Raw genomic sequence first — 24,619 nt, 5'->3', positions numbered from 1 at the left:
AAGGGTTATAAGTGTTACTCTGATGGGAATAAGTCTTACTTCATACAGGAATAGAGTAATAAAAGAGCATTACTTTTCATTATATAATTGCTGTCATGGTTTTTTTAAGTTTTCATATGTTTAAATAGTATTGAAGAGAAAGAATGACATTCTTCTGGTATTAAAAAGATTGTAAAAGAGGAAGGTGCTCTGTAATTAATAAATCTTTGTTTGCAGAAGTACACATTCAGTGCTTAAAAGGCAAAACCATGTTATTTCTACCAAGATATGCTGGAACGCCCAGATATACACACAGATACTGAAAAGGTGGAATTTGCTGTTCACAGCAGCTTTCGCACACACAAATTGACTTATTGTTTTAAGAACCTGGTAGTTTACTAGTGGATGATGTGAGGTAAGAAGTATGCATTTTTGAAGTTAATTACTCCCAAACTATTTTTCTATGAAAGCAAAGGAACCAAGAGAGACCACAGAGAGACCAAACTTTTCATAAAAAGAGAAGCATGAATCAATATCCTTGATTGTGTTCACTTTCAACCAAAGCGTATTTGGATTTAAAAAAAAAAAAAAGCATGAGTAAGAAGACTTAAAATACACATATCACTGTATTTTTCTCTTAATTCTAGAAAGAGAAGTCAACTATATCAAAACAACAATTATATGCTGCTCTGAACTGAAATAAAGTTCACAGTATTCCTGAAAATGTCATATCCATATAGAGGAGAGGCACAGATGTCTCAGTACTACACCAGTTCAATTAATTCAGGTAACTTTGTACTCTGTTGTCTAGCTAACAGTTATATCTACTGAGACAACCTACCATTTCTTTAAGGGGGAAAACCAATTTTAAGAAGGCATAGATAACTCAAATATTGCACTACAGTTATTTAGCTTCCAGATTATTCCTTACTGTGTTTTATTTACATTGTCCTAGTCACTGAAGGGCTCAACAGATTAGCAGTACAACTTCTTGGGCACCTTAAAATGGCAACTTCAATTTGTTTAAGCATGTGCTTTAGGAGAGCATCAGTGTCATCCTATGTATTTAATGCCCTCCATAACCGTTTTGCCTTTTTCCTTGGTCATTACTGTAGTACAAACAGGCAACATTCCCCCTTCTGAAAACGCCTCTCCCAGGTGTATCTCTATAAACTTAGTGGTATTTCACAGGAGAAACAGCCCGTACTTCAGACCCAACTCGCAGATCAGAGACTCAGTCCGCACCCACTGAGGTACCTGGGATTCCTCCTATTGCTTCCCATGCAAGCAGGACCAGGCCAGACCCGAAAGCTAAGATACTCGTGGCTAGACCTAATTAGTCATGGAAATACCCAAATAGTTTAAACAATTCGACATCAATACAGTGAACTTAGGCTGGCTACAATGATGTTAAGAATTTTTCTGTGTGTGCACAAGTAGATAGCATTGATTTCAGCAATAATTGCCTAGAAAGACAATTTTAGAATCAAATTAGCAGTTAAATAATTGTAGAAATTATACAGAGAGATTTCTTTGATTGGACAGTTGTAATAATAGCTACAGAAATCTATCCTACATATACTCTACATAATACGCTACATTATTGCAGCCTACAGTTACTATTGTTGAAAACAAATCGCGTTCCAAGAATATGTTCCTGTAAGATTATCTCTTTGGGGTCATTTTAATTATCTGCATTATATTGAAGATATTGGATATATGAAAATACCTGATAAACTTTGAATATTCCGTACTTTATTATCAGTCCTGTTCCCATTATCTATTACTTCTAATTCATCTCTGATTTTTCAAATGAGCTGTTGGCTTTTCAACAGAATACACACTTGCCCAGTCAGTTCATCTAGCAGGGATCGGCGTTCTGCAGCGTGTTGGAGGACTGTAGTCTAATTTCAGATAAGCATTATATGTGCTTCCCTTCGAGCATTCGAAGAGTTTCATTAATTGCAGTGGCTGGCTTGGAGCCTTTTAGAGGACAAAAAGGAGATTAATATTAAATGCCATTCCAGTCTCCTACCTAGGACACCAAGACCCATGCTGCAAAAAGAAGGAAGCCAAAGTCATCACGAAAGGAAAACAAGCCAACTGAAATCTCGCCCACATGAAAACCAGCAGTAGTTTCCATGAGCTCCACCCGGGCCAGGATTTTCCCCAGTGTATTTCCAGCTCCCAAATAAATTATAGCAAGAAGCACAAGAGGTCGAACTCTAATACAACCCTAATACCCCAACTCTTTAGATGCATTCAAGGAATAAAGTCTTAACAGTGTTCACCTAGCATCCCGTTACCTCTGCCTGAAATACCTACAAAGCAAAGAATATTAGACAGTTTGCAACTGGAAAGACTATTCAACTCGGTGTGCTTGTCCTCTTCTCTTTAGCTAATCCCTAATCCCCTCCTCTTTTAAACTCATTCCTATGCACAGCTGTCAGCACATGGCTTGATAAATCGATCTCAAGTTTCAGCAGCACCAGCGCTGACGGGAAGGCAGCACAGCCCCAAGCACCGGTTGTGTACAGAGACACCAGGGACACATGGACACACGTTGACTTCCAGGTGTCTCCGTGATTGTTCATGAAACAGAAGTAAGGCACAAAACCTTCAGGAGAAGTGTCCCCTACACCCAAGTAGTGTTCAGTTTTCCAGGAGCTTCTTTTCCATGCATCTTCTTATAGTTTATATTCCTTTAGTGCTAATTATTCAAATTTTGGATATTCTGTTCGTCCATACGGACGTAGGAAATGCCATCCTGAACCAAACAGGATCCGTCCAGTCTCCATCAGTTGGTGCAACCAGGCACTATCAAAGAGTGCACCAGACCTACCTTTTGGGGGTTCTTAAAGTATCCATTTTTGTGGCAGCAAGTCCTACAGGTAGAGGGAGTGTGAAGCAGCATTGACTGGTTTTGAATTAGACTTTTATTTTTCTCAGTTGTGGATTGTCCCCTTATTCCTAGTGCTAGGAGACAAAGCAAACAAAGAACAGTATTTATCTTTGTTCTATAATATTATGACATTTAAACAGAGTAAATGGGAACTGTCAAATAGAGATTTTGATATTGCTGCTGCTGATGGACTGGATTAGCAGACAAAGGATTTGATTAATGACGAACAAAAAGAGGATGGAATAATTAATGCCCAGGCATGAATTTTTACGGACAATGAATCACTTTAATTTTATATTTCTATCAGACTACCAATTTGATCTAATATTCTTAGATTTCAATGAGGCATTTGACTTTCTATCTCACATTTTGATTAATAAAATATAAAATTAATATGGTGCATATGCAATAGATTTTAAATTATTAAATTGAGCAGCAATGCTTCTAATAGACTCCCATGGGGACTGATTCTCAGCCTTGTACTCAACATTTTTATCAATAACCTGGAGGAAGTCAAAACTATCTCAGATAAAAGTTCTCAGATGACAACTGGGAAGGTGACGAACAATGAAGCAGGCAGGCAGATGCAGTCAAGTATCAGATCACACATCTGGAAGTAAAGACTATAGACCAATTTCACGGGATAAGAGTGTCTACAGAGGGGAACAATGATGAAGGGTTATGTCTACTGAGCAGACTGCAGCTTCCACAAGTAGGAGAAGCATTGTAGCTTCAGGGGTTGTTAATCTTGCCTCTCTCCATTATACCAAAGTCTGCAGAGTAGACTTACTCTAAAAAAAATAAATCTTGGAAGCAGAGGTGAATAATCAGATCAATGGGAACTCCTACAGGAGTAACCTTAATTCAATTCATACATATGGGGACATCAGCACTACAACAAAAAATTATAATACATCGGACACTGACGCTGATGCCCATTCCTGATGAACCAGGAATACCAGACCAGCTCTGGAGGCTGCAGTTCCAGAGGACCATCAGACTGGAAAGACTTCAAAGAGGACTTACAGGAATGATGAAAGATGTGGAAAATATGCCTTTGATTGAACCATCTGAGAACTCAAAGCGAAAGGCATGACTTGATCACAGTGTACGAGTAGCTATGCATGGAAAAGAGATTTTGGAGCTCTTCAGACTGGTAGATAGGGTGACTAGAAAATGCAGTGGGACAAATTCAGTTTTGAAATTATATACATTTCCAAACATGATAGTAACGCCCTTCACCAATAATTGTGGTGAAGTGCCCAGCCCCTGAAAAATTTGAATTAGGATCACATAGTCTTTTAAAGGTTTCCCAGAGCTGCCACACTTGTGTCAGTCACTAAAACAAAGAGAAATCTTATGGCCTACCTTATGCAGAAGACAAATTCGACATCAGTGACTCCTTTGTGACTTAAATGCCTAGAAATCTTTTACTAATACAATTTTTTCCATGTTCTGTACTCCTTCTTATGGCCAATCACTATTCTTCTCCAACCTGCCCTATTCTTTTGGATGTGAGATGACCAGAGGAAATGCTGCATGTGCTCAGGAACAACCCAAGCTGGTCAACAGGATTTTTGTATATGGCTTCTCAGTAAAACTTAAAGGTGCCCCAGAGCTCTTGCTAGGTGACAATCTGGTAAAATTCCTTTTGAAAATAACTCAATAATTTTGTATTGATTATGTGGCAGGACTCCATAAGCTTTCTATAGGTGTTTCTATAGGTAGCCAAAGAAAATAAAAGGTAGATATAGAAAAATAATGCTTTTTTAATAGCACTAAAGCCACAAACAGCACCACATAAAATGTCTAATCAACACTCCCGCTTATTCACCTAGCAAAAGATCACTGCCTGTATCCAATTTAGAGCCCAAGCTCTAATTCTCCAATAAGTCAACCTTTTTTTTTTAAATAGCAATGAATTTTGGCTACCAAACCTTGCAAAGGGAGATATATTGATAAATTCAGCAGGTTGCAGCTTTGAAAACACCTCTGTTACTAACTACTCCAAAACAAAAGCTGGGCAATGTCAATTATGTTTATGGACTGCCAGTGAACAATGGACAGTTTTTTCAAGTCTACTTTTATGTGAATATCTAATTCAGAAGCTACACTCAGTACAAAAAAAAATGGGGTTTGAGACTTTCGGAGTTGGCGAGCATCAAGAAATTCAGACAAACCTAGCTGAGAATACTGAGCTGCTACAACAATCAAGCCCGTATTGGTCTTAAAATCATTCAGCCAAGATGTTTTACCATAAGATCAGAGAAACATTTTTAAAATTACAGTATCATGGAAGGCCAGACCAGAATATGCTAAATAAAACCCAAAACATCAGTTTTAAGGATTTCTTAAAACTACCCCTAAAAATTTCAGCTTAAACACCTTGCATCAAAGACATACTACAATGATAGAAAACTGTAAAAATGCATTCTCTTTCTTAACTAGCCATGATCCCTATAAAAATCCAACATTTCATCACTGATACATTCATCTGCCAAAGCTACTCATCAGATTAAAGGAAAACTACACAAAGAAAGAACTAGGCAAGTCTGTAATGGTTTTAAATCAGCTTTTCAGAACTTCAGTGACAATCACATCATCTAAATCATTTTTTTTATTTTCAAAACAACCAACAACTATTTGGTAACAAACGGATATCCCAAGGATAAACTTCAATTTTTCAACTCTTTTCTTACCATTTTTACATTGGCCGCCAACATATTTTGCTGGCCTCAGTTATTTCATTGTTTAGGAAAAACCACGGAAAACTAATACATCTTTGTTTCCCATTCCTTTGGAATCTGTTTTTTGACATTTTAATTTCCACACATGTAAATGTTAAGCCTTTCTTTTGACTTACTAGCACTTAAAAAAAATCCATCTCTTAACATTGTTACACATATTTATGTAACAAACTTATTGTGTTATCCTAGCTAGTAAATATATAAGGTTTAACTTACAAAATCCATACCTCTCAAACACAGGGCAACAATTTATTTAAAGACTTTTTACTTATTTTCAACTAAAGACACTGCAGTGAGATCATCATATCACTAAACAGTAGAGTGATGCAGGATAGTTCTGCTGCTTTTTTATCACCTGGTATACAGATGGATTTTAATTTGTATTGGCTTGCTTCAGGAATTTTTTATCACCACCCATCTGCATGAGCACTTAGGAAAACACATGATCAGTAGGTATAGCGTGTACAAAGACTTTCCTAGAGAGCAACCAAAATCACTACATTCAGCATAGAGGCTTTTTCGTTATAATAAGGAAAACGCATACACATGAAGGCAATTCAGGAGAAATTTCAAAAGAAAAGCTACTGCTGCTTCACCGACTGATGCATCAAACCTCATGATAATAACTGAAAATTGGAGAATATGCCCAGAACACTTACATTCTGTGTTTACAGTCTTGCATAGTTTTTCCTCTAATTTCTCCCATGTATTCTTCCTGTTCAAAGTCAGTAGGAATCAACCGGGGTATTTCCCTTGAAAGACCAACACTAGTATATTGCTAACAGGTGATAAAATGGTAGACATGGTATTGTAGATAGTTTCAAATCTACAGCAATGAGTGGTGCAGAAAATTTGGAAACAGGCACTGTCTTTTAAGTCTGGATTTTTATTTTTTCCATCTTCGAATGTTCTTTCATTCTTCCTTCCTTCCTCCTGCTCCCAGAATCCAGAAAGGAATTTTCCCTGATTTAACCAGAAGATCAAATAGAAATATTACTTGTGTTACCTTTTGCTGTACATACTGTGTATACCTCATACCTGCAAAAGTAATTGTTATTTAAATATTAATAACATAATCATTTCTTTTCACCCCAAAGGGGCCCATAGTACTTATATCTTCAGACTTTCCATTTTCTGCAATAACTCATCTTTTTAAAAGGGAGTAGTCAAACTGAGTCACTTATAGCTGCTGTTAAGAGGCCCTTAAAAGCATCATCTCTGTTCAAAGATGCACTTCAGACACCTATCGGCATCGTATCTCCATTTCAGACTTTAAGAACATTACTGGCCTTTCTTTTTGTAATAATTATGAGATGCATATGTTCCCGTTATATCCTTCTGCATGTACGTAGGACTGCCACTAAAATGGCAGCTCAAAGCCTGGACTTCGCTCTTATTTGCTTCTTTTTTAATTCCAGATCTTTTGTCGTAGACCTTTTCAAATCTAAAACTATTGAAAGTTATGTTTAAGGAGGGAGAAGGGAAGACCCTGGTGGTTTTTTCAAAACATTATTTCATTACTCTCTTGATAAACTCCGAGGATTAATTTATGGAATCTAAAAATCTTTCTTGCGGATCCCTGGTTTTTGTGTATTTGGGTTTTAGGCAGGATAGGAAGAGAATAAGCAAGGTATTACTAAGGAATTTATGGGTGTGAGGGTTTAGGCTTCACTACCATTCGAAAGAGAGAAAGTTTCCAGCAGTTGCCCATCTTCTGCTCAACTCCTCTGGGAGCTGCCAAACTAGCCTCAAACTGTGAATGAAGAAGACGGCGCGAGTGATCACGGGCAAGACCATTAACTGTAAAAATAAGGGTAAGTCTTTCCTATCTTACACATATGTGATCCAGCAACAACTACAGAAGTCTCAAACGCTCTGGTGACAAGGGCCACAAAATTAAGCTGTTCGTCTCAATGGCGGATAGAGGATAATTTAGCCTAGTGCGAGTCCAGAGACAGCAGGACCCCACAGTCTCAGAGGAGGCTGCAGAGAAAGGAGATGTATCGCCCAGGTGACAGTGGTGGAAGTTCCTCATCCCTGGTCCTTTATATAGCTGTGCTGTCACCTTCCCGAAGGCAGTCTCTGAACAAGCACCTTTCTCACTCAGGCAGGTATAGTGCTATCTGCCGTGCTCTGTTCCAATCTATTTTACCTGGATTTTTTTTTTTCTGTTCTTTTTCTTTTGGTAGGAGAACTCCTGCACACCTTCAACACAAGTATACAAGTGTTATTTCCTTGATTTTTTTAGAACTAATTTCTAGAAGACATGTTTACCTTTTCTTCACGAACCTGACCCTTAATATTCAAGAGGCAATCTCAGGCACAAAGACCAGCTGTGCCAAGAATACCACAGCTACTTCAGCAGCAAACTGCTCCGTGTGAGATGTACAGAAAGTGTTTTTCCTGTATCCTGTACTTCCTCTAACTAAATACCCTCATTGGAAATGTCTTTGTGTGGGATGTTTTAGCTGAGAAATGCCCTATGGCCAAAGCCCACCAGTGCTATCCCACCTTGCTAGTGGAAGGCAGTGTCTTACCCATGGCCCTCAGGATTAGCAGTAAAATGCAGACTAGTTCAATAAGTGCAGTAGTTCCTTCCTTGGACTCAGCAGAAGGGAGATGAAACAGTAAATAACCACTGAAATGCTCATTTTTTTTAAAGGAAATGTTGACATGTTTGGACATTGAAGCTTAAATTCATATGCAAATATCATCAGTATTTACTTCAGCAGAAACAACCATTCCCACATGACTAAGAAAATGCCGTAAACAAAAAATTACTCACAGTCCCCTTCCTCTTGTTCAGCAACCTGACCTCAAGCAAGTGTAAAAGATTTCAGGAAATAGTGCACTGAAGATTAGGAGGATGCAACATATCCAATACACTACTGGATGACTGAACATGACTGAAAATAAGATTTAAAAGTTCTTCTCTACCCATAGCTCTCAAACAGCCAGTCAGCATTCCTTACAGGCAAAACATAGAATCATAGAATCGTTTAGGTTGGAAAAGACCTTTAAGATCATCAAGTCCAACCGTTAACCTAGCACCACCAAGTCCACCACTAAACCATGTCCCTAAGCACCACATCTACACGTCTTCTAAACATGTCCAGGGATGGTGACTCAACCACTTCCCTGGGCAGCCTGTTCCAATGCTTGATAACCCGTTCAGTGAAGAAATTTTTTCCTAATATCCAGTCTAAACCTCCCCTGGCGCAACTTGAGGCCATTTCCTCTCATCCTATCGCTTGTTACCTGGGAGAAGAGACCGACCCCCACCTTGCTACAACCTCCTTTCAGGTAGCTGTAGAGAGCGATAAGGTCTCCCCTCAGCCTCCTTTTCTTCAGGCTAAACAACCCCAGTTCCCTCAGCCGCTCCCCATCAGACTTGTGCTCCAGACCCTTCACCAGCTTCGTTGCCCTTCTCTGGACACGCTCCAGCACCTCAATGTCTCTCTTGTAGTGGGGGGCCCAAAACTGAACACAGTATTCGAGGTGCGGCCTCACCAGTGCTGAGTACAGCGGGACAATCACTGCCCTAGTCCTGCTGGCCACACTATTCCTGATACAAGCCAGGATGCTATTGGCCTTCTTGGCCACCTGGGCACACTGCCAGCTCATATTCAGCCGGCTGTCGACCAACACCCCCAGGTCCTTCTCTGCCTGGCAGCTTTCCAGACACTCTTCCCCAAGCCTGTAGTGTTGCACGGGGTTATTGTGGCCCAAGTGCAGGACACAGCACTTGCACTTGGCCTTGTTGAACCCCATACAGTTGACCTCGGCCCATCAATCCAGCCTGTCCAGGTCCCTCTGCAGAGCCTTCCTACCCTCAAGCAGATCAACACTCCCGCCCAGCTTGGTGTCATCTGCAAACTTACTGAGGGTGCACTCGATCCCCTCATCCAGATCACTGATGAAGATATTAAACAGGACTGGCCCCAACACAGAGCCCTGGGGAACACCACTTGTGACCGGCCGCCAACTGGAGTAAACTCCATTCACCACCACTCTCTGGGCTCGGCCATCCAGCCAGTTTTTTTACCCAGTGAAGAGTACACCCATCCAAAACATGGGCACCCTTCAACCGCATCTGAGATACCAGTTGCTTATCTTAATCTACAGAGAACAGTTTCTCAAAGTTGTTTCAGTATATATGAATTTAAAGTATCCTGTATCTATATGAATACTAAAACCAGGTTATTTATTATCAGCTAATGTGGGGAATAACTCAGATCCAGGAATGTAGTGGAAGAACATGACTCGTGACTGGTGGATCTATACCAAGCGTACCCATCAAATCCTCAAATCCTCCCAAAGAAGCATCTTTTTGCATGCTCCTGGTGGCCTAATCTTTCATGCCATGCTGTAGATTTCTGTTTTGTTTTGAATAAAATGAGCCAGAATTTGAAATTTTCACTATTCTTTCACAGGGTATCTGAGATATCTGCACGTATTTTGTTTTATTGAGATAATCAGACAGAGCATTAAAAGAGCAACATGACCAACCTGAAACTATTGATTTCCTAAAATGCTGGACTGGTAATTCTGGAGAGCAACCACAGGAGGTGCAGAGTGCCTTCTTCCATGTCCTCACCAATTTCCTCAACACGGAGCTGGATCCAAGGAAGGGCTCACACCCCGATATGCTCATGGCCCTCGCCTCTGCAGCCACTCCTTTGGCAATGGGAACACCAACCTGTACGCTTCCAGATATGCCAATTCCAGCGCTTTTTGTTGGGTTTCAGGAGCTGAGAGGCATTGAGTCAGTGCTCAGGTAGCTGCCATCCATTGAGAGCCATGGTCTGTAGGAGGCGGGACTGGCAATTTAGCAGCTGGCACGGAGCACTCTCCGAGTTGTTCAATCAAAGCTCCAGCTGCGAGAAGCAGCCACTGTGCTGGAGGTGTCGTTATTGTTTTTGAAATTGTTGTTAATTAAGGTGAGATCTCACTGTGCTACTGTTCAGCAAACGCAGGAAGAAATGGACCTTTCCCTGACAAGTTTATCATTCAAACAGGCTACACAAACAAGCATAAAGGATGATGGAAAATTTAAAAGGTATATTTTAATGTTTCTTAAAACTTTATTTCCCCAGGCCCCCACTGCAGCCCCTCTGATCAGTTGATTAAACTCATGGGCAACACAACTGTGAGCAACGTGCCTTTTCCTCCGTTTTACTCAAACAATAGTGCCATGCGTATTTACTGGCTGAGAGATGGTCCACCGAGACCAGATCAGCTTTCAATAGCTGCCTTTCAAAGTTGCACTCATTTCAGAAACTGCCTCTCTCTTCTTCCCCCAAGGAAAATGGTTGCCCACAGTTCATGCCTCTAGTTCACAAGGGAGTTTTACCTGGCTGGAGCTTGGTAGGAGTCAACCCAAAACCGCACGTTCCCTCATTTGTTTTCTAGCTCATTACTTTTTCCTTTCTTGACAGATATATTCAGTTTGACTGAATTTTTGAATAACGAGTAACTGAATACTCGTTATTCTATAATCCATCAGAAATCACAGTTATGTACTTCTGATTATGGTGGACAATGTAATTTTATTTTCAACCTGAATTCAAGCGGTGGTCCTGGGGATGACATACTGTGGAAATTAATGATTAACTCTGCATGTCACTGAGCAGTTTTGTATGTATCCAGCTAAACAAACATAAAATACTTCTAACATTAAAAATAAAGCTTCTCATCTGCTGTTTGAAACCTAATCACTCTGTACTTGATGGTGAAAGTGTCCCGAGGCACTGACCAGCACTGAGGACTGGTTCTGAGCCCCTAATACAGAGATAACCAATCTCTCTGCTTGCAACGCCTGGTAGCCCAACACCTCGTCCTGTCAGGATCTCTTTTCAGGGAGATCTTTTCCCTTTGTGTTGAATTTTTATTGAGGTCAAAGGAAATATTGTTACCACAGCTACGTAAAATCATCTCGGGCATCAGGAAACTTTTGAGTTGTCTTCTGAAGCACTGGCACCAGCGTAAAACTTCTCTCTTTACCCTTCATGCCCCCAGTTCCCTGCTTCATCTTCATACACAGCGATGCCATGTGTTGCACATAAACCCAACAGAAGAACCAAGTAATTATCTGTGAGTGTGTATGTATGTACAGACATAATTTTCCCATAGATGCAAATATTCCCCAGTGGAGAAAGCTGTGGTAAAAATGGTGCATGACAAATGCTATTCCCAGTGTTTAATGCATCACGTAATGCCACTTGGACTTCACAGCAGTAGACCTGCTATATGAACCATGTACATTACAGTAATAAGCAGAGAAATTAGTAAAAGCACATTTTCTTAACAGAAATCCAGAATTACATATAGACTGCCCTATGTAAACATATAGAAGTTAACCTTCTTAGACAAAACTGATGTTCTTCATTGAAAATCTGGCTCTAGTACTTGTTTGCCCCTGACTTTAATGGGAGACAGTATCTCAGTATCTCACTGGAAGACAAAGCTTTCTATGTTGATTGACACACAATTTACGCACCTTAACAATCATAACCAATGATAAACACTGCGTAGGACAAATGAAGTTTTACTTGCAATCTCAGCTGTAATGCTCAAAGCTATTAACTACAACTGATTAAGTACCTTAACGTAACTACCCGATCGTTTAAAATTCCCAGGTAATGCCTATCGGTGACAGTATTTTTCACTGTGTGGTATGCATACTCTCATTATGTACTTTGGCTTGGAACTGGTGTCGTTTCTCACTTCTTTTTTTTCAAGCTGTAGGCTATGAGATACCTACAAATATATTTTTTTATCTCTATTGGATTTCCTCACTTAAAAAGTGAGATAATGGCTGTGTCATAAAGACATACAGACCACAAAGGAAGAAAGGAAGAAACAGAATATTAATACCCTCCATTCTACTCTTGAATCTAGTGATCAAGTGTAAAGAGGTGTCTTGTTGCGTTGTCAGAAATACCTTAGCTTTTAAAATTCAGCTCTGAGAGGCTGGCTACCTCCAAGTGAAGACACATTTCATAATTTAGACATGGCGCGAGAGTTCATGTGAAATCCAGACTGAACTGTCAAGCACAGGTAAAAAATTAGCCATCCCTTATCTTATAGAGATAAATCAAACCACAGTATTTACATGTTCAGAGCAAGTAATGAAGTATGAGGCACTATTCCACCAACCTATAACCTGCAAATGAGAAACCTCATTATATTATGGCTATAAAACCGACATCAATTGTATATGATTACTGTACATTCATGTTAACAGCTTCGAAATGTGGATCTACATGCCTACTCTTTTCTTAAATCCATGGGATTAATCTAGCCATATATCAATTTTAGCCTCTTTCTATTATTTTAGCATAGCCTTAGACTTATATTTGGCATCTGTATCTGGCACAGACAATAACTACCAGCAACAGTAATCATTTCTGCATTGAGGTCACTGAGTATATCGACTGCTGTAAGAAGTCGGGAGAGCGCAGAACACTGCCTGACTCAGAAAGTCAAGGGAAATAGGAAAAATATAACCCAGAAATTGTTGGCGCTCTCAGCCGCATTTGAGAGGTAGCGCTCAGATCTCAGCAGAGCTTGCCCTCTCCTAACCCCTCCTTACCTTCCCCTCCTCCCCGCCACACACATACAGAATCACTAGAAATGATCCTTTGGTTTAACAAAAGCCTCTGCCCGTCCCTCTTTCTCTGCAAGGAACAAAAGCTAACCCAACTAGCCTGTCCCATAGGAAAAGCTGTTATTTGTGCGTTAGCCCGGAAGACCAGGGGGATGATTGCAGCGCAGGCTGCCTACGGGAAAAGGCAGAAAAGCCGAGCGTCCCCTCTTCAGAGATGAGCCTCTGTTCAAAGAGCGGGTACAAAAGGATGCAGAAGACAATGAGGAAGAGCCTGGATTTCCCCCCACTTACAGTATCACCCGGCACAAGGTAGATTTCACGATTTCGATCTCTCGCCTTAGGCGCACGGGAGACCCTCTGCCGTTGCAGCAGGTGAGGCTGCTCTGCAGGCGGCGGCAACTTCCGCGCAGGGAAGCCCCAGCCTCCCCGCAGAGCCGCCCTTTCCACGCCCGCGGCGCTTTCTGCGCGGGCAGGGCGGTGACAGCGGTGCCCTGCGACAGCGGTGCTCCGTGACACCGGTGCCCCGTGGCAGCCGTGCCCCGTGGCAGCCGTGCTCCCGCCGCCGGGCCGCCCGCGCCCCGTGGCAGCCGTGCTCCCGCCGCCGGGCCGCCCGCGCCCCCGCGCCCCCGCGCCCCCGCGCTCCTTACCCGGCTCGGCCCGGGCGCTCGGCAGGAGGGCGACGACCACCCCCAGCAGCAGGACGGCCCCGGCCAGGCCCGCTCCGCCGCCCGACGGCGGGGCGCTGCGCGGGGGCGCGGTGCCGGGCGCTCCGCAGGGCCCCGCGGGGCGCGCCCCGCTCCGCCCGCCGCCCGCCGCCCGCCGCCACATCCCCGCGCCTCGCACGGCCCCGCCGCGGCTCAGCGGGCAGCGCTGCCCATCGCCCCGCCGCGCCGGGCTCTAGAGCAGCGGCTGTGCAGGGAGGCGGCGGCGGCGGCGGAGGAGGAGGAGCGGGGGACACCGCATGCTGCCGGCGGCTCTGCCCGGGCGCCCGCCGCGGCCGCGGGACGCGGTGCCGGCGCGCCTCAGCGGCGGCGGCGGCGGCGGCGCGGCCCCTCCGGCTCCGGCGCGGAGAGCGCCGCGGAAGGCAGCTTCATCGACAAAGGGCTCACGTCGCCGCCAGTCCCGGCCCCGCTCCCCGCCCTCCGAGCGCGGGGAGGCGGGGAGCGGAGGCGGCGCTGCCGGGGCCGCGGGGACCCCCTCCGCCGCCCCGCGGGGCGCCCGGCCCCCCGCACCCGCCTGCTCCGCCCCGGCGGCGTCGCGGCTGAGCCGGGGCCGCTCCCGAGCGTCGCCCGGGGAAGCGGGGAGAGGCCGCGGGCGGGGCGGGCGCTGTCCAGCGCCGGCCGCTCCCCGAAGCGGCGGCCGCAGCGGCCGGGGGAGACGGGAGGCGGGGGAAAGCCTCCCCCCGCCATGCCTTCGAGGGCACGTTGCAGCAGCATCAGCTCTTGGCCCCGACTCCCTCCCGAATTTTTTGAAGCAATTGTGCCCAGCACTATCTTTTAGGTGTAAATGGAGCTGCGCCCACTCGCAGTGGTCCTGTGACCGGGCGAGACTAAAAGTCCTTCTCTGCTCGCCTCGGGAGCCGTTTATTGCCAGCTCACAGTACCTGTGAGTCTCCGGGCCAGGACCTCTCCAAAGATGGCCCTCATTATCTGAGGTGCCAGCGAGCACCTCTTCTTGGGAAGCAGCCCAAGCCCTGCCACAGCACAGAGCACCACCGGCAGCATTTCTGCAAGTGCAGAAACAGCTCTGAGAATAAAGCAGCTGGAGCACGCTGCAGGGGTTGAGCAAAGGGGCAGCTACGTCCTCAGCCACCCAGTGTGCAAACACAGGAAAGGTCTTCCCCTGTCACCCCTCTCTTGCACTCACTCACTCGGTCACTCCCCCCCACCCGTGACCACGCTCAGACCTCCAGGCTGAAAGTGGAGCTTCAAAGGACAGAGGTTTGCCTCTGCGATGCTTAAAGGCACACCAGGAGACCAACCAGTACATAAAAGGTATTATGGAGATCAGGGAAGGTGAGCCCCAGCAAGAGGCAGAAGCTGCCTCCGTCACAGTCAGACCAAACATCATGGCAATTCATTTAGTGTTTTCCATAATTAGTTTTTTCGGTAGAGGTAACGTGAATTCTTTATTCTAATATCATTTCTTTCCTGGCGCTGCTTCCTTGAGTTCGTTTTGTTCCCAGATCATGTCTGTGGGCAACAGACAGTGATGGTGGGGAGGAGAGGCAAAGCGAAGGTGGGCTCACGGCAGAACATGCTCCAGGACCCCGAGAGCTGATTCTGAACAGGCACAGTGTCGCTTATGTGAGGGAAAGCTGCCCCGGCCTCCCAGCAATTCCAGCAGAAAGGAAGAAGTTTTCTTTCTGATACATTCTTTGAAGTCAGGTTTGAGGTAGCGTAAGCCCCGGCACAGGCTAGCCACAGCTTTACATCCTGCTACCCAGCTACTCACAGCATCCCCAAAGTCCTGATGACCCATAATTATATATTTATCTGACTAGTTTAGCACACTCGCCATGTCACCAATACCATTACCCGGCCACTAATACGTCCCACTTGTGCCGTCTTACTCACTTTTTCCTCAAATCACCAATTCATTCTGTGCAAAATTAGCTTTCACATGATGACTACTAATGATTATCCACAGAGGAAAGATGGCAGTTGTATGATTATTACAGTAAAATGGATAGCTTACTCATGACTCCAGTTTATTTAGGGCCAACGTATTTAGTGCAGGGCCCTCTGGTGGTACCTTTTGTTATCTTTAGGGAGTCCTGTGTAAAACCCATTTCCTTATTTTCATATTTTTCTAGGTTTTGTCATAACATAATCTTTGTAATAGATCCATCATTAACTTAATTCTGACAGTGCTTTTTCCTGATCCAGCTCTTAACCTTTACAGTCATCTCTTAATTTTCGATTATACAGTATATATGTGTATTTTGTAATATAAATAAAATAAAAATACAAGTTTTTTTTTTCCCCAGCAGATTTAATTGTTATTTCAAAGGATTTTTAAAATGCATATTTTCCAGAATGATGATGGGACAGGATCTCTTACAGCTAGTGAAAAATCACTAAAGTTTTCCCAAGTAACTGTAGTTAGCTACTTCCTAAACTTACCTTTCCCAATTCTATTAGTCTTCATTGTCCAGAAAGATAATTTCAACCTCTGGAGGGTATCTGTGCATCCATACTTGCTGCCGAGATTTGCTTTCCTGCATACACGTTTTCCTAGAGTGTGCATGTGCTCTGTATACTTGATATCAGGTACTTTTTTTCTTTTTGCAAGCAGCACATGCATGTTGCCCATGTATTCCCTTCCGTGACTGTGCTTGTGGGACAGGGAGGTGGAGTGTACATACTTGTGACCTGGTTTCCTCTCCGCTATGGAATCCTTAATGCTAGAAAGTAGCCCAGATTCTAGAAGAGATGTCTCATCACAGATAACGAATCAAGATGCTCCATGCCAGTGAAGATCTACTCTCGTTGGCTAAGGAGATGTATTCAGTGTTTCTCCATAGGACCAGCACCTCTCCCGCTGGGGAAGAGTACTACTCTACCATGCTACATAATGATAAACCATATACACAGAGATGAAATGTCATGTTTGCATGGATTCTCCCACCTTTGCCCCAGAGGAATAGGTTGACATCATCTGTATGACCTTGGTTGAAACGATGAGTAAAACCTACATCCAAAATTGCCCTGCTTGCAGTAGACCTACGACAATCATTTTGAGTCTTGCTTGACTTTATGAAGGAACCCATAGATGAGAATCTCATTCATACATGAGAAGAGAGTAGTGGTCATGCAGCAACTTCTCCACAAAGCAGGTGGCAGGCCATGGTCTCTATCTTTGCAACACAACAGCTGGCATTTTTTATTTTGATGAATAAATAGGCCAAATTTATGAACATCTCCACCAAATGGAGTCCAGTCTCCAGGCACCTCTACCAACAGGGTGTATGTAGATGCTCCCAACCTGCTCTTTCAGGATTTAAGGAGAAGAATCCACTCAAATGTGTATTTCAGCCTCTCAGCGTGAAGCTTCATTGTTTTAACAAAGAATAGTCAGTGCTGTTCCTCAAGACAGGGGCAGCTAGAATTACCCGAATCTGCTTAGAGCATGTACCCAACTCTCCTAAGAGAGAAAAATGCACCTTATTACATGTGAAAGGTAGGAAGATATCATTAACATCAATCACCATAAATCTTATCCATGATTTAATATGCCTTCCTGCACAGCAGGATCTCGCTGGCATCAGACTGACCATTTAAGCCATGGTGTCATTCAGCGTGGGAAGAGAGGCAGGAAGGGCTACAGCATTTCTCCAGCGTTCCTGAGCTCTGTGCTGCACAAGACATGCATTATAGGCCCGTAAGGAAGTTACAGCTGTTTAAGGAGGGAGCAGTAGTATTTCACAACCCTACCAAAACTTTGACTCACGCTGCCTCAATTCATTACAGGAGCTGAAGTCACTGTATGCGCGAGTTGCATTGATTAATGTGAATCTACCATGATTATCAGGACTGTGAGTGATACCAAACAGTAGCTTCTCTGTTGCCTCCCAGAGACTGATCATCTCTCCAGCTGAAAGCCTAAGCTAATTCATCAAGGAAGCATTGCATCACCCTGAACCAGTTTGTCCCACTACAGATCTGTAGCATGTGACAGCTCCATTGACTCTGAAAGCTTTTCCTTGAATGAATCTGCTATTACAACCGCAGTATAAATTTGTCCTTTGCATTTAGTGACAGGGAAAATACTCTCCAAATTTTAAACCAGTACTAGTCATCCTAAAGACAGTTGAGAGGAAGCTTACTTACTCATAATTGTCTGTCCTAATCCTATCCTTCCACAGGATAGGAAAGAGCATGGGGACAGTTGGACATTACCACCATTAGAAAGCAAGAACAGAAAGGACTTCAGAGACAGTGTATTCCCTCTGAAAGGCTCAGGCTGCCTTTCCTTGTTCGCTAGATGTTTCCAAAATCAAGAGTGTAAAATACAGTAAGACAGTGGTCCTATTTTCTATGGGAAGTGATAGATACCAACACCAATGCATATTTAAAAGTCAACAATATGCAAGTCTAACTGTAAAGAGCGAAAAGGAAGCAGCTTTCATAGCAGCAGAGGTGTCCGTAGAATTCGGACAGATGCATTTCCATGTAGCCTAAGGTGTAGTACTGCAGGAAGAGCTTTGCAGACAGCATGACCAGCTTGCATTGAAGAGCGAGCAGCTGTGAAAGATCAGTAACAGCAGCACCTCGTATTTAGCAAAGTAAAGCTTTCTGTCAACTCTGAAGTAGTTTGGTATCAAAAATATATTGCACTGTCATTTCAGCCTTTTACATTTTATTTATGGCAGCACCTTAAATGCTATGTTAAGCACAGGAACCACGCTACTTCATAAATATGCATACCCAACAGTCTGCTTCGTGACAGCTTCCAAACCACTAGATTTCAGTAAGCACTGTAGCCCCATGACAGAACGAGCACATTTGGCTGGCAACAGCCCCGGCAATGTGCCTTCCACGGACGTCTGGTCCATACCAGGCCAGCCATCTGGAGCCACTGACCGCGTGGGGCCACCTGCAGCAGCGGCAGCACCTTCCTGCTGGCCAAGCAGCAGTTGCCACAGGCTAGGTACCACCTGCAGCAGCAGCGATGTATCTGCTGGTATCTGGGCCAGATAACCTTTTTCTAAGGTTGTAAAAGTGGGACATCCAGAACAAAGAACCTTCAAGGTTTGGCTACACTAAAGGCAGAATCTCAAGATCCTCCTAAGCAAACCCTTGGAAGTTAATAAAATCTAAAACTTCAGAAAGAAGAAAAGCTTAGTCAAATGATTGTATCAGAATTTTAGAGCCCTCCCCATGAATTTTCATCGCCTTTACCTTAATCCAGCCTTGATGTAACACAGCCAAAAATGAAAGCCACCAAAAGTCATCTGCTGCAATATATATTTTAATTCAAAGTGAATCTCGACAGTAATACACCATAAATTCTTATTTTGACACTCACCAAAATAGTCACCTGGAAAACCCGCTTTTTGTGACAAAGTACAGAAGGCTTGGTCACATTTAAATCACTGAGAACTAGAAAGAAATACTATCGCAAACTGTAAGAGACATTACATCCATAAAAAATTTTCCCAGTCCTCATATTGTAATATTGCACAGTGCAATTGCTACATGGCGAACTAGTGTAGCATAGAAATCCAAAGCAAAAAAAAGCCACAAGTCTACAAATTGTTAAACAGTAACAGTTCAAACTTATTAATCAAGTCTCTATCACTGGGTATTTCTAGAACAAGTCTTCCTACAGCTTGCAGTGTGATTTAACTTTTACTTAACACAAACCAAGTTAATTAGCAGTAAAAACAGAAAATTTAAAAATTAAAACCAAAGAAGTTAATACAGTAGCATATTTGACCAATAAAACACCCTGAAGTAAAGTTAAAAACTGAACACAAGAAATTCATATAAAATCTTCCAAATTAAAGTAATATGCAGATATGCAATTCCGTAGTCATGCAGTGTTTTATTTAAAAAAGGCATTAAAACGGTAACATGTATAAACGCTTCTCAGAGGATGACTTTTTTCACAGAAAAGGCCCTCGCCCTGAAAGCTTTTTTTTTTCTGCAGATGGGCCCTGGACACTTGCAGTGACAAGAGTCCGTTCTCTCAGAGTGTATTGCAGGATGGGGGAAAAAAATCACCCGGTATATTGAATTTAAGCTGTGGCAGGAGCCGAAATATTTCATTCTTTGAAATGCAGACATTTCTAAAATTACAATACATAGAAAGAGCAGCAGATCTAATTTGGGGCGCATTTACAGCAACTTTTTCCTGCATACGATAGGATACTGTTGTGATATATAGATAATTGTGTCAATTTCACAAGCACGGTAGCTTAAAACCTTCAGCACAGTAAAAAGAAAGTACAGTAAATACATTAGACTAATGAAGATCCCCATGGCCCCAGAAAAAAAATGCAGTATTTTTTTGTTATCACAATACAAAATTCATTTACTCCATTTGCATTGGTGATTCTTGGTGTGTCCATTGCCTGCAATGGAGTAAGCACCAAAAAAACGTCGCTTCCCAACACAAGGGAGTGAACAGAAAACCATCTGCTGGACCATATAGCACAAGTTTGAAGTGGTAAGGTGGACAACCAATTTGAGCATTTTCTTGACTCCCTATATTTAGGCTTAATATATGTGTTGATAAGATTTCAAATTCATCAGGATACTCCTAGTTTCTAATGTATACTTTATATACACACACACTTGTACAAAATGCATAGAGTTGATTACTAAAAACACTGAAACTTGTGGGAAAAGTTAGGTTTCTTAATTTTCAGTGTGATTAAAAATGTACTGCTGGTATTTTTATTTTTTTTATGATCTAATACTGTTGTATTTTAGTTATTACTTAAAAAATAAATCAAATGTAGGCACATTTATTTCATTCAGACATTCATTAAATAAAACACTGCTTGTGTTAGTGGAGTAAAGAAAAAAGATTACCAGTTATTAGCTTATTGACAGAGTTAAACTCAAATGCTTTGCACTCTTATTCCAGTCAACATTACAAGGATTGTATTCCAGATTTTGTTTTAAAAAAAGTTAAGTCAAGCCTGCAAGATGCAGCTTCTTAAGTGTCTACACAATGCCAATATGAAAACATAAAAAAATTAAGTTACATCAATACATCCACTTATATGCAGTGATGAGCTGAAAGTTAATGGAGATAAAATACTGATGCAAATAACACACCCCAAAAAAACATATGCAATCATCTTCCATCATTTACAGTATAGTAGTTACGACACTTCAAACATGAAAACAAAATTTAAAAAAAAAAAAAACAAACCCAAAACCCGGCTTCTATTTCATGTAATTAGACTTGTACAGAAATTAGAAGGCTAAGAAAGAACTAGTTAATCACCTAATTTCACAGCTATCTGAAGTGGCAATCATTATATAGCAGCTTATCTATGATACATTCAAGATAAATGATACAATTTATTACTTGCCCATAAGCTAAAACACAGCCTCAGCTTAATACCTTCTGTAAATCCCATCTCTACACTACAGTATACTTGAGGTCTATGAAAAAGTAGCTACCTTTTATAGGAAATGGATGATTAAGTCTTTGGTGCTGCAAAAGCAACTTCATTTGAACAAAACAAAAAACAAAAAAGACACACTTCCTAAGGAAAAAAATAATGCAAAAAAGCATGTAATTTACGTCCCTGACGGAATGTATTAAATAAGCAAACACCCGCAACAGGCTAAAACAAATACCATAATGTAAAAAGACTAAAATCTCTCCCATGCATAAATGAAAGATTGCACACAAAGAACTCACATCTTTTCAAGCTTCAATAGTAAATAGTCTGCTACTAGTTATTAAATACTGCATGGTTTGCTCAAGCTAAGATGAAACCACATCATGGATCAATGAGCACTTGGCTTTTTCTTTCATTAGCTAGTCAGTCATGCCTACCGCACCTCTAAACATTTTATTATATCCAATTAGACAAACACTTTTAAAATAAACTACTTAGGTTGTATTGCAGTTCCATTTACCAGTATGAAATACTGTGTTGTGTGTCACTACTCAATAGCTACTGAATCAACTTTTCTTAAGCACTACTAAAGTCTTGTCTTGAAGCTAGATCACTCTGGGGGAAAAAAGACAGCAAAATTCAGCTACAGCAAAACATGCTGCCTTCTCAATAAGGAAAACACACCCAATACTAAAATCATACCACACAAAACCCAAAATGAGCATTACGCTATCAAAAAATCAGCAGATCTGAATTTTTAAGTGCTGCAGTCCTCAACATTTATATATAAGTAATAACATTAACAACCTCAAATATTTAAGGCACTATGTGTGGGAACAGTTTACAATGCAGCTGAGATTATTCGGACAACAACATTTAAGAGCAATGTTTAGGCTTTTTTTTTTGCCCATGCAAAAGACACATGCAATGTGAAGAACAACAGCTCAACTTTTAGATAAGTGACTCAACATTTAAACACCAAGATACGCAATACAAACAAGTTACTTCTACACCGTACTGCTGACATATGTGCATCTGTTGCTCTAGTTCTGTACACTGAATGGCTTCCCAAATGTAGACGTGTCTTGCACTAGTTAGAAGGCAATTTTATAAAAAATAGCAGGAGCAAAACCAGATTTCTGCTCCCATAAGTCACCTGTCTAAAGTTACTATATAAGAAGATAACATGACCAAAGACAAGTTATACCAAATGTGCAAAACACATTAAAAGTGAGTTTTTTTAAAGCTCAGAGTTGTTTAAATTGCACCCAAGTCTACATGATTCAAAAAAATAATTTTCCTGTTGTGCCATGGCTAATATTTAATAAATACCATGTTTCTTCTTAAATCAAACTTCTGTATCATTGAGCTTCCTCAATATACTGTATTTGAGTTCTCACATAAATGGATACTGGCTGAGTTTTGTTGGACTCAATGGAAATCCTGTGTAAGCAGGTGATGCTGCAATGTACGAATGCGGTGGGAAAATTGGTTTGTATTGAGTCTGATGAATGGTTGGGGAAGGTAAGAGACGGGGATTTATGCCAACTGGAACTTGGTGTACTATACCACTGGGATGAGATATATTGTACGTTGGATGCTGTAACAAGGGTCTTGAGGTACATGGCGAGGCAAGGAGGTGGGCAACAGGTGCAGCAGTACTAAGGGGTGCCGACGATGGGTACGGAAGAATAGCAGGCTGTCCTCCAAGGTGGGTACTTCCAGAGAGATGAGCGTGCATGGTAGTGTGATTTGGACTTCCTTGCGGAAGGGAGAAAGCATGACCAGCAACGCTGGCTGGGATGTAAGCCTGCTGCCTCCGATGAGCATAGTTTCCGTTCCATTCCTGCGGCCCAGATCCAAAGTGCTGAACCTGTCCACAGACAGAAATGGGCAGGTCTTAATATTTCTAAGTACAAGGAGAGTTTGAAAAATGGAATAATGCACTAAAACTAGTCAACTTAAAATCAAGAGAAATATAGAGACAGGAATAATTAAATGCTTAAACAAACAAAAAAATATTAGCTATTTAGATAGTAGCACAGACAGGAAATCTGACAATAAGAGATGGTAAACAGAACACAAGTTATTTTAATGCTCTTGCAAAAAAAAAAAAAAGGATAAAATGCCATGCTGGGCTGTTTTAACAGAAATACCATGTATCACATGAGCAAGGTGCTTATTCCACTCTACTCAGCACTGGCTTGGCATCAATTGGAAGTGCTGCATTCAGTTTGGGCACCATAATGAGGCACAAAGAGGACAAATAGGAGAGAAATTTTAGAGGAGAGCAGAAAAAATAATAAACGGATTGAAAATATCTGAGACAACTAGGCAAACAGAAGTCTAGGGCTATGATCACAGGAAGATGTGGCAATCATTAACAGTTGTAAAGAGAAAGACTAAAAATCAATTACTCCCATTAAATGATGCAGACTTCAAACTACATAGGGCATCTACCAAAGGAAGGAAGGATCAGCATAAATTTTTGTAATGAAAATAACGTTCTACACTTTCTGCCAAGAGGCTGAGGAGCTGCAGTCATTGAAGAGATTAAAAATTAATACTATGCTGATCATATTAAGGTTTGCTTAGAATTAATTAAACCAATCCTTCTGCATAATCATGCAGAAGGGGAGATTGTGTCACCCACCCAAATGTTTCTTTCAATCTAAACTATTCAAGTCATTATTGTTAAATCCTCTTATCTACATATAGCATGCTTGCATTTAGTATTTAACTTACAATTTAATATTCACGGTTACTCTGCAAGACTTATACAAACAGGTACTGCTCTTATATTAAATGTACCTCCAGATAGCTAACCAAAAGCTCAATGCAGCTTCAGCTCAAAAATTAATTAATTAAAAGGGGCTTAAACTCGATGTCATGTGTCAACTTCATTTCTCAGCCACAGCAGACACATTTACTGCGTTGTTGGGTAATGATAAAAGGAGCTTTTAAATTAACTTTGGGTATCTTCCAACATTGGATTGAACTACAGTCACAACCTCTTCCCGCCCCAGCTTCACTACCTGTCAGCAAAGGTAAGAAACAGTTGGGTTTGCCAAGGTCTATCTCATCTCTAGATACTCAAACTACAAGCATTTTCATGCACACTACTAACAGAACAAGACTGAAATATAGCCCCAGTTTTTAACTGCACACTATGAGCATTTTAGCATTTGGATGTAGGAAAAAAAAACATGCTAACATATTTTTCATTTTCTCTCGTGCTTTCATTTTGTGTAGGCATTGATAATTTTCCCAGTATGGCTTTTCTATAATTTTTAAAA

At 41.8% G+C, this 24,619-nt stretch overlaps 2 protein-coding genes across 3 annotated transcripts in view; both read right to left on the bottom strand.

The window, feature by feature from the left end:
- The window catches only part of KIAA1549L (KIAA1549 like), a 137,899-nt gene extending 123,834 nt beyond the window's left edge, over nt 1-14,065 (bottom strand). Inside the window, exon 1 of the mRNA XM_072864043.1 lies at nt 13,414-14,065. Coding sequence (XP_072720144.1) covers nt 13,414-14,065 — 652 coding nt within the window. The remainder of the gene's footprint in view (nt 1-13,413) is intronic.
- A 5,134-nt stretch (nt 14,066-19,199) lies between these two features.
- Nucleotides 19,200-24,619, bottom strand: part of HIPK3 (homeodomain interacting protein kinase 3) — a 116,701-nt gene continuing 111,281 nt past the window's right edge. For both annotated transcript variants that reach the window (XM_072864124.1, XM_072864123.1), the window contains exon 16: nt 19,200-23,196. In XM_072864124.1, coding sequence (XP_072720225.1) covers nt 22,720-23,196 — 477 coding nt within the window. In that variant the 3' untranslated portion in view covers nt 19,200-22,719. The remainder of the gene's footprint in view (nt 23,197-24,619) is intronic.

Source organism: Ciconia boyciana, chromosome 6, assembly GCF_034638445.1.
Source record: "Ciconia boyciana chromosome 6, ASM3463844v1, whole genome shotgun sequence".
In the NCBI taxonomy this organism is placed as follows: Eukaryota; Metazoa; Chordata; class Aves; order Ciconiiformes; family Ciconiidae; genus Ciconia; species Ciconia boyciana.
This window is presented reverse-complemented; position numbering and strand designations above follow the sequence as displayed.